This window comes from Mustela lutreola, chromosome X, assembly GCF_030435805.1.
Source record: "Mustela lutreola isolate mMusLut2 chromosome X, mMusLut2.pri, whole genome shotgun sequence".
NCBI lineage: Eukaryota > Metazoa > Chordata > Mammalia > Carnivora > Mustelidae > Mustela > Mustela lutreola.
The window spans coordinates 33,936,951-33,952,000 of record NC_081308.1 but is presented as its reverse complement, the minus strand read 5'-3'; the positions used below and the strand labels follow the sequence as shown (position 1 = coordinate 33,952,000).

General features: G+C 38.2%; 1 protein-coding gene across 1 annotated transcript in view; it reads right to left on the bottom strand.

Annotated features, from left to right (window-relative positions):
• Positions 1 to 15,050, bottom strand: part of OTC (ornithine transcarbamylase) — a 62,486-nt gene that overhangs the window by 18,006 nt on the left and 29,430 nt on the right. The window contains exons 5-6 of the mRNA XM_059158205.1: positions 2,920 to 3,073; positions 884 to 1,006 (exon numbers count right to left, since the gene is read on the bottom strand). Coding sequence (XP_059014188.1) covers positions 884 to 1,006; positions 2,920 to 3,073 — 277 coding nt within the window. The remainder of the gene's footprint in view (positions 1 to 883; positions 1,007 to 2,919; positions 3,074 to 15,050) is intronic.

Sequence of the window (15,050 nt, the reverse complement as noted above, 5' to 3'; positions counted from 1 at the left end):
TTGTGTATGAGTCTCTTGTACATTAATTTTTGTCCTGTAAAAGGCCTATTTATTTTGTATGAGGCAGGGAGTGTCTTAACATAGGGCTTTTCTTGGAGGCATCTACACTTTTTTATTTGGGTGTGTTTATCTATGGATTTATGTCATTATGTAGGTAAAACATTAACATGTTGAGAAATTCAAACCACATAAAAGGATATACCATGAAAATAAAGTGTCCCTCCTATCTCTGTCCTTGAACCTCCCAGTTCCCCTTCTCAGAGGCAGCAACTATTACCAACTTCTTACATACTAAAAGTGTTACTTTTGAAAATAACCTATGAAAGAAGTCATGCCTCCTGTACATTCTGTGTGAGATTAGCAGCAGAGTAGGAAGTAAATTGGGGACATTTTCACAGCCGCGTGGGACTCAGATTCGAAAAGCTGCAGGGCCCCTGGAGTTGAGTTTGAAATATCAAGCTGGTATAGAAGCCATCACTGTGACCTTCACGCTAGATTGGCATTTTTTCTACTAAACTGCAGTATTAGAAAAGCGATGACATTCTCTCTATGCCTTGGGAATTCTACACTGTCTGGATTTCATTGCTTTCTTCAGCCTCTGTTGTAGCGGTGCCCAAGGATGCCAGTCATCATAATGGCTGGCTTCAGAGCCATCAAAGGGATAATTCAGAGAGGCTTTTAAGAAAGACACACAGAAGAGAGACTTCATGGGAAATGGGCACTCAAGAGGCCACATAAATGTAATAGTAATCCTAGTTACATAGCCTTAAGTTTGTGGCCTCACCTGTACCTTCCTTGAATGGAAGACTGGTTTGTTTTCACTGGTAGTTGTATCTGGGATGATTTAAGAGGGGCTTAGTCTCAAGGCAGAAAGTTCCCCTACCTTTGGAGTAGCTGCCTGAAGGTGCATCCCGAATTTTGCAGCACTCATCATGATGGAATGCAGAATGTTGTTCCCATCCCCAATCCAGCTGAGGGTAAGGCCTTTCAGAGAGCCATAGTGTTCCTAAAAGCCAAGGGAGGAGGAGATTACATCCAGGAGGAAAGCCATTGTGTGAAACAATTATTAGAGCTAAAATAAAGGAAAGAGTCAGCCTTCACCTCATTTTTTATAGCTTTGTTGGAATGAATAAACTTCTAGTTTTTTGTTTTTGCATTATATAGAGCAATTCAATAATATGAATGTACAGTCACAATAAATAGCAAAATGACTTAATGTCTTAAACCATGACATCATATGAACTCATACAGAGACTCATAGTTTCATACATTTAAAATCTGAATCTTTGTTGGATTCATTCATTCGTTCGTTCATTCATTCATTCACTCAACAAATTGAGTGCCATCAATGTCCAGAGGCTTTCCTTGGTCCTGGAGATAGAACAACGAAGAAAGGAGAGGAAAAAATAATCACTACCTTTATGGAGCTTACATTCATTGGTATTAGAATGGGGAAACACAGTGCATCTGGAATAGTGGAACATGGTGTCTATGTTTGCATTTATATAAAATTCAAAAACATGCTCATTAATATTTTGGTTGTTTACAGATATAGATGTGTAGTCAAAATATAAACACATGCCTGGGAATTATAAATACAAACATGAGGAAAATAATTTCTTTGTGGGGTGAAAGGAAATGGGATCAGGAAGAGTTTCCCAGTAGGCTGCAACTCTTTCTATTATTTAAAAACAAAAAATTTCTAAAGTAAGATTTGACAAAACTATGTAATAGGCTTCAGGGCATTTGTTTTATTTTTCTTGAAGTGTCTGTAGGCTTCACAGATTTTATATATTCATAAAGATAATATTTTAAAAATAGAAAAGCTAAACAACTTTGAGATCGCAGAACTACTACATGGTGAATCTAGGATTTAAATCCAAGTCCATCTGATTTAAATGCCATGTTTTTAATAAGCTGCTATTTATTCACTCAACTCCTGCTTTGAGTATCTTCTATATGAAGGCATTGCACCAGGCCATGCAGCAGACAATATGATGAATAGGAAATTTTATTGTCCTTCAATAAATCTGTAATCTAGTAATGATGAAGCCCCAGAGGGGGGGCATTAAATTATCTGGCATATATGTAAAGCCACACCTGCCAGCAGCCACTTGGTATCTAACATTGTTGTATCATCTTCTCTGCATGATTCCTATCCTCATCACCAAAGAGTTCTATTTCATTTTGAGTTTAACTTCACATTCATATGTGTGTGGCTTATTGAAATAAGGAGGAATATGGACCCATCACTTCTCCCTGTCTTCCAGAACAGTCCATCCACAGAGAAACCATGATTGTCAGGATTCCCGATGGCAAGACCATGTAGATTGGCTGTGGCAAGCCAAATGAGATGAATCTTTTCAAAGTTATTCAAGTTTCTAATTTAAGGGGACATGGCTAATTTTGCCTCGGTTCTATAAATTCTATGTGTTCTTAACTCCAGTCTCAAGCAGTTTATTAAAGTGATAGAAAATGGCCTCCCTCTCAGAAAGTGATTTGGTAGTGGACCATTTTGAATATTCAAAGCATACTCAACCAGTCTTCATTCCCAAGCCACAGAGCCGGATGTATGTAGGATTACATAAAACATTTCCATTCTGTATGCTCCAAAATTCTCTGTCATCCTCTCTGTTAAATATGTCCCCAGAAAACAGTGATTGAAAGAAGAGGGCATGGGGGGGGGGTGGGAATAAAAGAGGTTGTGAATTGAGTTGAGAATAGAAGGATCTGATGATCTGTTTTTAACAATGCCCTGTCTCCTTTGGAGATCTAGCATTCACAGATATGCTATAGTTCTTTGCCAAAGTGATATTTGAAAACAAAACACCAATACCATGATTTAAATGGTTCCATTTAGAGCTAGTTGGGAACAATTTATTTATTTTGCTTTTATGTAAGGCAAAGAAATAAGCCAACCTGGAGTGTGAGGTAATCAGCCAGGATCTGGATAGGATGGTACAAATCTGACAGCCCATTGATGATTGGGATGGATGCTTCTTTAGCCAGAATATCTAGATCTGATTGTTTGTACACTCGAGCCAGCACTGCATCTGTCATGCTAGACAACACACTGCAGGAGACCAAGAAAAGATAATCTAAGTTAATTATGCTTAATAATTCCTTCTTTAGACATGATCTTAAACAGGAATAAGAAATGCTAATAAATTAGAATTGTTACAAAGTTACAGCTATGTAACATGACAGATTTTAAAGCTAATATTATGGCACCTGGGGGCTCAGTCAGTTAAGCATCTGCCTTTGGCTAAGGTCATGATCCCAGGGTCCTGAGATCCAGCCCCACCTCAGGCTCCCCGTTCACTGGGGAGTCTGCTTGTCCCTGTCCCTCTGCCCCTCCCACTGCTCATGTTCTCTCTCTCATACCACCCCTTTCTCTCTCAAATAAATAAATAAAATCTAAAAAAATAAAAGCTAACATTAAACATGTAGTCATTATAGGAGCCAGATGTTGTTCCACTGATCTCATCCAGTGACCACTGATTTTACTGTTTTTTTACAGGGGTAAGAAATCAATTGTGGGCCTAGCAAGTTATGACAATGAATTATAACTGATAAGGGGCAGTTGGTAAAATTAAAAGGAACAAGACCAAAACAAGGTATACAGAGTGACATTAATGGTCTGGCATGTGGCTCATTTTCTTTAATGTCATCCCACAGACATATATACATTTTCAATGTAAAATTGAAAGTACGTGTGTGGCAGCCATGGTTGCACACCCAGGTTGCCGCACAAGAAAGAACCTTCTGGGAGGAGTCTCATTAGCCGACAACCCCCAGCTGCTGCACTTTTGGGATACACTGTAGTGTTTCCACTAAGGCCTCCGTACTATATTCCCAGCCAATGGCTGAGCAGAGTGGGGGCACGAGAGCTGAGTTAGTCTGCCTGACATGGGACTGCTCCAATGGGCAGTCTTTGCTCTGAGGTTCCCCATTGTCCTGGCCAAGACTTTCTCAGACCTCTGCTGCAGTCTCAGGTTCTTTTTACCCTATTCCTTCCTCCCTCTTCTTCCTTCAATACGGTAGGACCTGCACTGTGGTCTGAAGGCTTTCCCTGCCTACTTCTGCTTCCTCCTTCCTTCATCCTTCACAGTTGTTTCCCCCATCAATCTCTTGCAAGTCTAATTTCATTATGGAGTCTGCTTCTGCATGAACTTGAATGACATAATCCACAATAAACTTCTGTAGGGGCTGAGCCTGAGAGGGCATTCAGCCCTTGTCTCTGTACCCTACATAGCTATCAGCATCTCTGAAAAAAGACAGAAAGTGTTCGACATCATAAACACAAAAATCCACCAAAAAGGCAAGGCAAACCAAATCATGGCCATGAATTCGAATAGCACAGAGAAAGGTGAATGTTATTATTTTCATTTCATAGCTGAAGGACCTAAGACACAAAGAGGTTAAGTAACTTGCCCCAGACCCCACAGCTGAGTAAGCTGGAGGAGCTCCTATTCAAACCGAAGTCAATTTAAGTCAAAACTCCATGTTCACTATGGAGTATTATGCCTCCATCAGAAAGGATGAATACCCAACTTTTGTAGCAACATGGACGGGACTGGAAGAGATTGTGCTGAGTGAGATAAATCAAACAGAGAGTCAATTATCATATTGTTTTACTTATTTGCAGAGCTTAACAAATAACATGGAGGATGTGGAGAGATGGAGAGAAGGGAATTGAGGGAAATTGGAAGGGGAAGTGAACCACGAGAGACTATGGACTCTGAAAAACAACCTAAGGGTTTTGCAGGGGCGGGGTGGGGTGGGAGGTTAGGGGAGCCAGGTGGTGGGTATTAAGGAGGGTACATATTGCATGGAGCACTGGGTGTGGTGCAAAAACAATGAATACTGTTACGCTGAAAAGAAAAAAACAAAAAACAAAAAACTCCATGTTCTTGGGGCCCCTAGGTGGCTCAGTTGATTGAGTGACTCTTGCTTTCCCTTCAGGTCATGATTTCAGGGTCATGAGATTGAGCCCTGTGTTAGGTTTTCTGCTCCACAGGGAGTCTGCTTGAAGATTTTCTCCCTCTGACTCTTCCCCCACTTGTTTCTCTCCCTTTCTCTCTCTCTAATAAATAAATCAATCTACCAAGAGTATAAGAGTGTTCCCCTTTCTCCACATCCTCGCCAACATTTGTTGTTCCTAGGGAGGCAAAGCTGAATGGGAAGAAATCAGAGAGGGAGACAACCATGAAAGACTCTGAACTCAGGGAAACAAACAGTATTGCAGAAAGGAGGTGGGTGGGGGAATGGAGTAACCAGGTGATGGGTATTAAGGAGGGCTAGTGATGTGATGAACACTGGGTGTTATACCCAACTGATGAATCATTGAACACTATATCAAAAACTAATGATGTACTATATGTTGGCTAATTAAACTTGATAAAAATAAAAATAATTTTTTTAAAAATAAATAAATCTTTTAAAAAGTCCATGTTCTTACTGTTAAAACACATTTCCTCAACTTTGCATGTGTAAATATCTGGAAGGAAAGTCTGGGATCCATATTTTAATTTTTTTCCATGAATCAGAGTGATGGTGTTTCCTCAACTAAAGCTTCAGCCTTACAAAACTAGCAAGGATGGCCTTTGGTTTAAAATCTCATTTTCTTATTATTTAAAGGGAAACCTCTACAATAGAGGCTTCTACCATTTTGGTTTTAAAGAATCTTTTTTTTAATGACAAAAGAATTTGGAAAGCCACTCATAGTAGTAGTTAGAGTAAATATAATTGTGATTATAAAGTACCCATTGGGGTTCTTGTTCTGGTTCTGTAACTTACGAGCTGTGTGACCTTGGAAATGTTATATGATTTCTCTGTGACTTATTTTCTTCATCTCTAAAACAACAACAGTAATATCTATCCTATTGAGTTGTGAGGATTACATGAGATTACCTATTTAAAGGGAATAGTATGATGTCTTATTCATAGTAAGAGATCAGTAAGTAGTAGATATTATTACCATGTCAAAAGAAATTGCAACTCAACAACAACAACAAAAAAAACAAAAAACAAAGAATCCAATTAAAAAATGGGCAAAGGACCCGAATAGACATTTTTCTAAAGACATACAGATGGCCAAAAGACACATGAAAAGATGCTCAGCATCACTCATCATTAGGGAAATGCAAAAAATTAAAACCACAATGAAGTATCAATTTACGCCCATTCAAATGGCTAAAATCAAAACCAAACACACCAACTCAAGAAAGAGAAAGAGAGAGAGAGAAAGAAAGAAAGAAAGAGAAAAGGAAAAAAGAAAGGGAAAGAGAGGAAGGATGCATGAATTTCCAAATCACAGGCCCTACTCAAATTTACTGAATCAGAAGCTGCATTTTAATAAGGTTTCCAGGTTATTAATTTGCATATTAAAGTTTGAGATCACTAACAGAGACATAATTGAGGCCATTAAATTTTTAAAAGTACCATCCATTCATTTCTTAGAACCCTAACCTGGCAAAATAGGATTTTGTCCATAATCTCTGGCAGAGAGTGCTTTCTAGTTCAATTGAAGGAAAAAGGCATCTCAAATCCTAAGAAATGAATAATCCACTCCATTAAGGCCTCCCTTGTTAGAATAACCAGGTGCCCTGGGCCATCCGATGACCTATGGCAATGGTTCCCAAACTTTGGTGTGTATCAGAACTAAATAAAGAACTAATAAACTATGGAGCCCCAAGCTCCTGAAATAGGGGAGAAATCTGGGTCTTTGTACTATTACCAGGTTTCCCAGGTAACTCAGATAACCTTACAAATGTTGAGAACCACTGTCCTAAGGCATAAGCTTTATGTTAAAAGAATTTTAAATCTTCTTCCTTTCTTCAAGATCTTAATAAAAATTCATTTAGATGGAGGTAGATATCCCACTAAGGTTTGTAAATGTAATCACTTATCAGTTTCCTATTTCAGAAGAACTGGTTAATTTTATGATACCTAAAATTCTGAGAGAGAGAGGTGGAGGAGTGTTTGACTGGAAAGGACTTCTTGAAATATGCATCACTTCCTAAAGTGTGTACAAATAGGATAAAAAAAACAATCTGGATTAACCATTGCAGTTGACCTTATTTTACTTATATTGTAGCTTCTCAAATAATCTTAGTGAGCTAGAACCATAGGTCTCCAGCCTCTTAAGGGTTTTTTTTTTTTTTTAGATCTTATTTATTTTTTTGACAGACAGAGATCACAAGTAGACAGAGAAGCAGGCAGATAGAGGGGGAAGCAGGCTTCCTGCTGAGCAGAGAGCCCAAAGGGATTGTGACCTGAGCTGAAGGCAGAGGCTTTAATCCACTGAGCCACCAAGGCACCCTTCCAACCTCTTAAGGTTTCAAGAATTTTACAATGTATTGTTGAGTTTTGCTAGATTTAATGTGTGTTATATATAAATGTTATCTTAACCTCATAGATGAGGAAACCAAGGCCTTGCAAACCTTGAAGTAATTAGAACAAGGTTAGAAAGAATGAAGAATGATGAAGCTGAAAGAGGGAGACATGAGGGGAGCAGCTGGAGAAGTCAGTGCCCTATGGACATGAAGATTTCAAGATGCTTGAAAAAGGGCAGTTGTGGTTCCCTCCCTTGAACAATTCCAAGAGCTCTCGAAGCAAAGCAGCCAAAAGACAAACATGCATTTACTTGACCTTTTTATAATGTGAAGTTGATGCCTCAGGAACCTATATGGTAGAATCTTAACGAGAGAGTACCTGGCCTGCTTTACTGAGATTGCACAACACCTCCTAGGACAGAGGTTCTTGACCTTGGCTGCCCATTAGGATCACCTATGGAGCTGTAAAAATCCTGATGCCATATTCTGCCCTTTGGAAAATGAAAGCAGAGATATGGTGGAAGATTCACATCGATATTTTTAAAGCTTACCAAGTTATTCCAATATGAAGACAACAAGACTGAGAACAGTTGTTCTCAAAAATAGAAAGAGGATGTGGGAAGAGAGTGGGATCTTCTGCTGTGGGATGGAACAATGGAGAGGCAGAAAGTCTCAGTAGTCTCAGAATCCTATAGTAGAAGAAAAATAAGAGCTAAAAACATGATGTGCTATACTGGAAAGAACAAGATCTTATAGACTTATAAAAGAGGCATTTTGGGGGTGCATGGGTGGCTCAGTTGGTTGAGTGGCTGACTCTTTATTTTGGGTCAGGTCGTGATCTCGGGGTTGTGAGATCAAGCCCTGCCTCAGGCTCCACACATAGTGTGGAATCTGCTTGAGATTCTCTCTCTTTATACCCCCCCCCCCAACTTGCTCTCTTTCTCTCTAAACAAATAAATGGATAAAACCTTAAAAAAAAAAGAAGACATATTTATTTTCCTTTCAGCTCAGTCACTACCAGGAACAGTTCAATGGCAGCTGCAATAACTAATCTTTTCCCTTTCAGCACTTATAAGTATCCCTAGTACCCAGAATTTGGTCTTAATATTTTTATATTAAAAAGAAGAAGAAGAAAACGAGTGCCCAGCATTTGGTCTTAATATTGTTATATTAAAAAGAAGAAGAAGAAAAAGAGTGTCTGCCTTCAGCTCAGGTCATTATCCCAGGGTCCTGGGATCCAGCACCTAATCAGGCTCCTCGCTCAGCAGGAAACCTGCTTCTCCCTCTCCCACTCCCCCTGCTTCTGTTCCCTCTCTCACTGTATCTCTGTGTCAAATAAATACATGAAATCTTCTTTTAAAAAGAAGGGGGAAAGAGAAACTATTACAGGATTGTTGATTCCATGTCCTTGGGCTGGACTAAATCAGTACAGGTCTATAACACCCTGTGGTTTCCAGGAAGCAAAAGCGATTTTAAAATGGCAGAGGCAGTGCTAAAAGGAAAAAAAAAAATCAACTTGAAGAGCTCCCATTTGTCAAGTTGTGGTCACTTATAGTACCAAAAATCATCAAATAAAATAATTTGTGCCTCTAAAAGTCCATCATGCTAATAAAGAAAGAGTTAATGCAAAGAAAATGTATAAAAACATAATTGTAGCATCAGTGAAGAATGGCTATTACCATGTACATTTGAATTTATTTACTAAGTAAGAAAGTATTTATATATATCTACATTTACAGATAGATCTTTTGTGGGTTTTTGTTAAGTATATTTCTCTTTTTTATTATGTTCAGTTAGCCACTGTATAGTACATCATGAGTTTTTTTATATAGTGTTCAATGATTCATTAGTATATTTCTGTTTATAAAGCATAGATACATACCATTTATAATGTGTATAAATCACAAAGTATTACATTAACTTAGAAGCCAAATTCCTAGAAATGGTAGAAACCGTAACACAAATGGGCAGATGCTGTCAGCATTTGTGGTTTTATAGAAAGTGAAGTAGAAAAGGAGTGTAGCAGTTAACTAGCACCAGTTGCCATATACAATTTCCAATTAGAAAGATGACATGACCATTTATTCCAAAATAACTTAGTTAATGGTCCTGAAGAAGAATCTAAATTTTCAGCCTCACCTTCCTGCCTCCCTGGGAATAAAACTTCTTAATGACCTGACTAATTATAAAACAATGTCATATATTTTAAAATATCCAAACCAGGCCAGGTTAATATATCATGAAGACATTACAGTGGGTCTGCCAGATATGAAAAACAAAGAAAATAAAACTTAAAAGATACCTTATCTTTTAATTTCTGTAAAAAGTCAGAATCTATATGAAAAAACTAAAATTAGGGTCCTATGGTACATACAGTAATGCTCCCCGCCCAAACATGCCCATGTCCCAGTACCCAGAACCTGTGATTAAGTTACCTTAGATAGCAAAAGGAATTTTGTAGATAGGATTAATTAAGGATCTTGAGATAGATTATCCTGGGATGGGCCCAATGTAATAACAAGGGTCCTCATAAGAGAGGCAAGAGATCAGGAAAGAGAGAAGATGCTAGCTTCTTGAAAAGGGAGGAAGGTTGGAAAGGGTGAGGACTTGGATTCTTTCTCCCCTGGAGCCTCCAAAAGGAACACAACTGTGGACTCATTTTAGACATCTGACCTCCGGAAGTGTAAGATAATAAATTTGTGTTGTTTGAAATCACAGTGTATGGTAATTTGTTAAGGCACCAATAGGAAACCAATATAGATCCATGATAAAAAGTGAAAGTGATGTTCTAAAAATATATTCAGCCTAGTGGCCAGCCATGTGAGTTTAGTTCATCTTGACCTTAGCAACCAGTTCCCACAACCCAACCAAAACTGAGTGTTCAGCAATCCACTTAACCTGCATTACTAGCCTCTTGAGGTTCTCTTCCCTCCGCCCCCCCGGCTTTCCGATTTGGTAGAATTACAAAGGTAAGTTCTGAAAAGGTATCAAAGTAGTCTTTTGTAGAATTCCTTACAAACCAGCAATGTAGAGAAGTTTCAATTCCAGGGCCATAAAAGATAAGAATAAAAGTAGGGATAAAGATGTAGAGCAACTGGGACACCTGGGTGGCTCAGTTGGTTAAACAGATGCCTTCAGCTCAGGTCATGATCCCAGCGTCCTGGGATCGAGTCCCACATCAGGCTCCTTGCTCCGCAGGGAGCCTGCTTCTCCCTCTGACTCTGCCTTCCACTGTGTCTGCCTATGCTCGCTCTCGCTCGCTCTCTCTCTGACAAATAAATAAATAAAATCTTTAAAAAAAAAAAAAAGATGTAGAGCAACATCTATGATATTAATAGCATGGTGCCCAGTTCTGTTGTTAAAATATTAATCAGCTCTGTAAATCAATGGGCCATTTTTTTGTATCTTTTCCTTTTTCAAAATGTTTAGAGCATCCAAGGAAATCCAAAACACTAGGCTTGTGATTAAGTTAAATGTTTAAGAGCATTTGAATTAAGTTTGCAATCAGTGTTTAAATGGTTGAGGAGACTTGTTTTGTTCAGTTAATATGTATTTGACTTATTGGTTAAGTAGTATGTGACTGTTTAAAGCAGTTGTTCTGAAATTTGAACACACATCAGAATCACCAAGTGGGCTTGTTGAAATACAGTCAGTTGGGTTTCTGATTTAGTAAGTGTGGGTTGGGTCCCCAAAGAACTTGCATTTCCAACAAACTCCCAGGTACAGCTTATTCTGCTGGCTTGGGGACCACACTTTGAGAACCACCAAGGAATGTTAGCTATTTTATGTTTAAAGGAATGCTAAGTGCTTGATAAATTCATAAGATTAATATTTTGGGATGTCAACAAAGTACAAAAACTAGGGTTTATGGCTTTAGGCTCAGAAAGCCCCTTGGAGATTAAAGCATCTATGGGCAAAAGGGAGTATGATGAAGCTTGATAGAAAATGCCACTTTGATTCTTCTACCACAGAAGCTGAAGATGAAGTAGAATTAATGATAGAAGGGGGAAAGGAACAGTCTCCAGGCTGTTTTCACACTGGAATCACTTATGGAAACAAAGATATTAAAGACCTTTAGTTACTTATCTGTTTTTTTGTCAATAATGCTTCGTTCTACTTAATGTTTTAAAGTTGCCATAAATCATAAAAAAATTACCACTCTTATTTTTCTTCTTCCAGGTTACTAAAGATCTTTAAAGAACAAAACAAAACAAAATAACCTTTTCACTGGAAACAATGGCAAAGCTGTAACTGGAGCTGGACTTGCAGAGCCATTAACAGTAATTTGAGCTTTCTATGCCTCTCTATCAATTTTTACCCAGCTTTAAGTATTGTAAGAGCCGAGTTATATGTGCTACAAATGAAAGACTGACAAGTTAAAATACTCTCTCTAGCTCTATAATGACTTGATTTTTGTCAGTTTTCATTTCCATTGAATATATAGAATTCTGTTTGCCATCTGGTGGATTTCTTCAGCTTTGTAGACAATCTTGGGCCTCTGTCACTGATGGTAACAAAACAACTTTTACAAAATCCAAATTACCCAAATTTAAAGTTTCTCACATGCATCAGTTTCTTCTGGATGTTTGATAGCCAATTAAGGTTTAGAAAAAATAATCCATAAGTTAAAACATTTATTCAACTTGATTTTACTTGAATGTTTAAAAGGTGGTCTATTCCCCCTATAATTACCCCCATCACTTCTTCCCCTAGGAAAAGAGACATAGGACTTTAAGTGGAGAGATGGTTCAGAAGATAAAATATTAACATTGATTATTTTAGGATGATGGCAGTATTGGTGGTTCTGTCTATATTTTTATAACTCTTTTAGTATTTTCTACAAAAAAGATGATTACTGTAATAACCAGGAAAAAAATACCTCATACCATTCAAAAAAAGAAATTTCTTCCAAACATGATTTTGAAAGTAATTGAGAACAAATTAAGGCTCTTTAGAGCAATGGCTAATTCGTGGTCTTGGCAAGTAAAATGTACAGGATGAGCCTGGAACATTTTGCCAGAGAGTTAGGTCAAAACGACCCAGTAGCCAGCTGGAGGACAGATCACACTGTCCAAATATGGGTAATTTGAACAACAATAAGAATAATAACTGCAATGAATTGAAGCCTTTAAATATGTTAAAATACACGAGTTTATAGAGAGATGAAAGAACAGAAGAACATTGACAAGAGTCATAACAAGAACAATTTCAAGTTAATGTAGAAGGGAACTCTCAGGCAGTTTGTATAAACTCTCATCAGAACAGTCAGACTGCATAAAAATGAAACAAGATTGCACGGTATGTAGCATGCCCTGATAGTGGATAATTTCATGCAAACTTCAGGCCAATTCTGAAGAAATGGTGTGGAGGAGGCATGAAAAGGATGGATGATCTAAAGAACCCATAAAGACCTTTCTAACCTTGAATTTTTATGATTCATTGATATTTTATCCTTTGGTATAAGATCCAAACTTTTTTTTAGGAATTAATTAAAACCCTCAGAAGACCAAAACAAAACAAAACAAAAACAAAAAAATACCATAAGCAAAGTTCCCCATGGTCTCAAGAAAGCCCCTGCAGAGTCTTTGTGCTTGGGTGAACAGACGCTAAAACAAAACAAAACAAAACAACCAACACAACAGAAAAGAAAACACCAGGAGTGTCCTGGGCCAGATCTTATGAGCAAGCATGGATATTGGTGAGATGGACAATCATACAATAATCCTGATGCTGTTAGAAGTTGAGTTGTTCCTAAACTTACTGGAGCGTGGTGAATGTGTTGCAAAAGCCAAAGGCAAACAGAACTTGTATTCTCATGGGGTCCTGCCCCCACATTCTTCCTTTTGTCCTTATCCTGCCTTGAATCAGACTGTGTGCCCCCTAAATTCCAGTTTGTTATCAGTGACAGCCAGATTTTTTTAGTTATATCAATATAAGAATAATGAGGACACAAAACAATACCTTTAACAAAGCCAGATGGTCTCCTCTCAAATGGGCTGGTGTTGGAAGAAATCCAGGGATGCTGAATAATTGCTACATGCGATTTATTCATGAAAGCTTTTATAATGGCCAGATTACTTTGACTTAGGTATTAGTGCCTAGTTTTGAGGTCCTCGGGGATAAATGGGTAGGGCATAATGGCATTGAGAATGACCTCCTCAAAATGTGTCATAGGAATTTCAGCCTTGGGTCACTGTAAGCTGACTAGGAGACCACAGTGATGTCTCAAATTAAATCAGAACTTTCCTGAGATTGAATCAGGCCATAACTTGGTTCAATCAATATTACTTGAATTTATTCTGTGTACCTGTGCTTTATAAGCATTATCTCATTAATCCTCATGTAATTCATTGAGATAAGTATTTGTATCTCCACTCTACAGCTGAGGAACCTGACTCAGAAGCAACTAGTCCAGTGTGGTATGAGTTGTGACTTCAACCGAACCCCAACCCTGTTTCATAGCCCCTGCAATTTCCACTGTGGCAAACTGCCTCTATACTATAAAGAGTCATAGTTCATGGTGTGAAGGACTGAATTTTGTCACAATTTACCCAAGGACATACAACAGCCATGACTGCTAGCTTTTTGGTGACCTCTGTAAAGATTCATGGAAATATCATATTTTCAATTTATAAATACATCAATTTATTAGTACCTAATTTGGTGTAATATTTTAGAACATTTTAGTAAGAAACCTAAGAAAGATTGCCTTTTTTGGTCTTAATATCACTCATATAAATACCTTCAATATGAGTTTTCCAGCTTTTTAAAAACATTCCTTTCAACATGGTAGTGGTTCACTCCATTATTTGAGGACTGTGTCCCATCCACAAATCCCTCTGTAACTTCCATTATTTGAGCTGTCAGAATGACAAGGATTTGAGACCTTTCCATGCTGTTGCAGGAGCATGTGGATGTGTGTGTAGTGGGTTGAATGGTGTCCCCTAAATTCATATCCACTTGGAAACTCAAAATGGTTCCTTTTTTGGAAATAGGGTCTTCATAGAAGTAATGAGTTAAGATGAGGTCACACTGGAATAGGGTGAGCCTTACATCCAACAACCAATGTCCTCATAAGAAGGGGAGGGGTTACACAGACATACAGAGAAGATGCCCAGTTGAACATGGAGGCAGAATTTGGAGGGATGTAGCTACAAGCCAAGGAACACCAAGGATTGCCAAAAGCCTTCAGAAGTTAGGCAAGGCAAGGAAGGATTCTACCCAGAGCCTTCAGACACAGCATGTCTTTGCTGACACCTTGATTTTGGACTTCTAGCCTCCAGAACTGTGAGCAAATAAAATAATCTCTATTGTTTTAAGCCACCAAGTTTGTGGTCATTTGTATGGCAGCTCTAAGAAACGAATATAGTGGTTTCTGCTGATTTTCTTTTCTACTAGTTTTACATTGGTGGAACACATTTTAGTAATCTCCACCATAAGTAAATTACACCTATAGGGAAAGTAGTTAGAGTAGAACAAGGTTACACTGGTTTTCTGGGCAGCCTTTCATACACATCGTTCCTGAAGCTGCATCACTAGGTGCTGTATAAAGCGAAAATGAGGGTAAAGCTATTATGCCCCCTTTCAACTGTGGACTCAGAGTTTAGGCACCAACAAGTCGTCATGATGGAAGACACAGAAAGCCTTGAACCTGGAGAGATAACGTCCTACTCTCGTGGTGAAGTTCCATCCAATTTTAAACTTCCAAGGAAT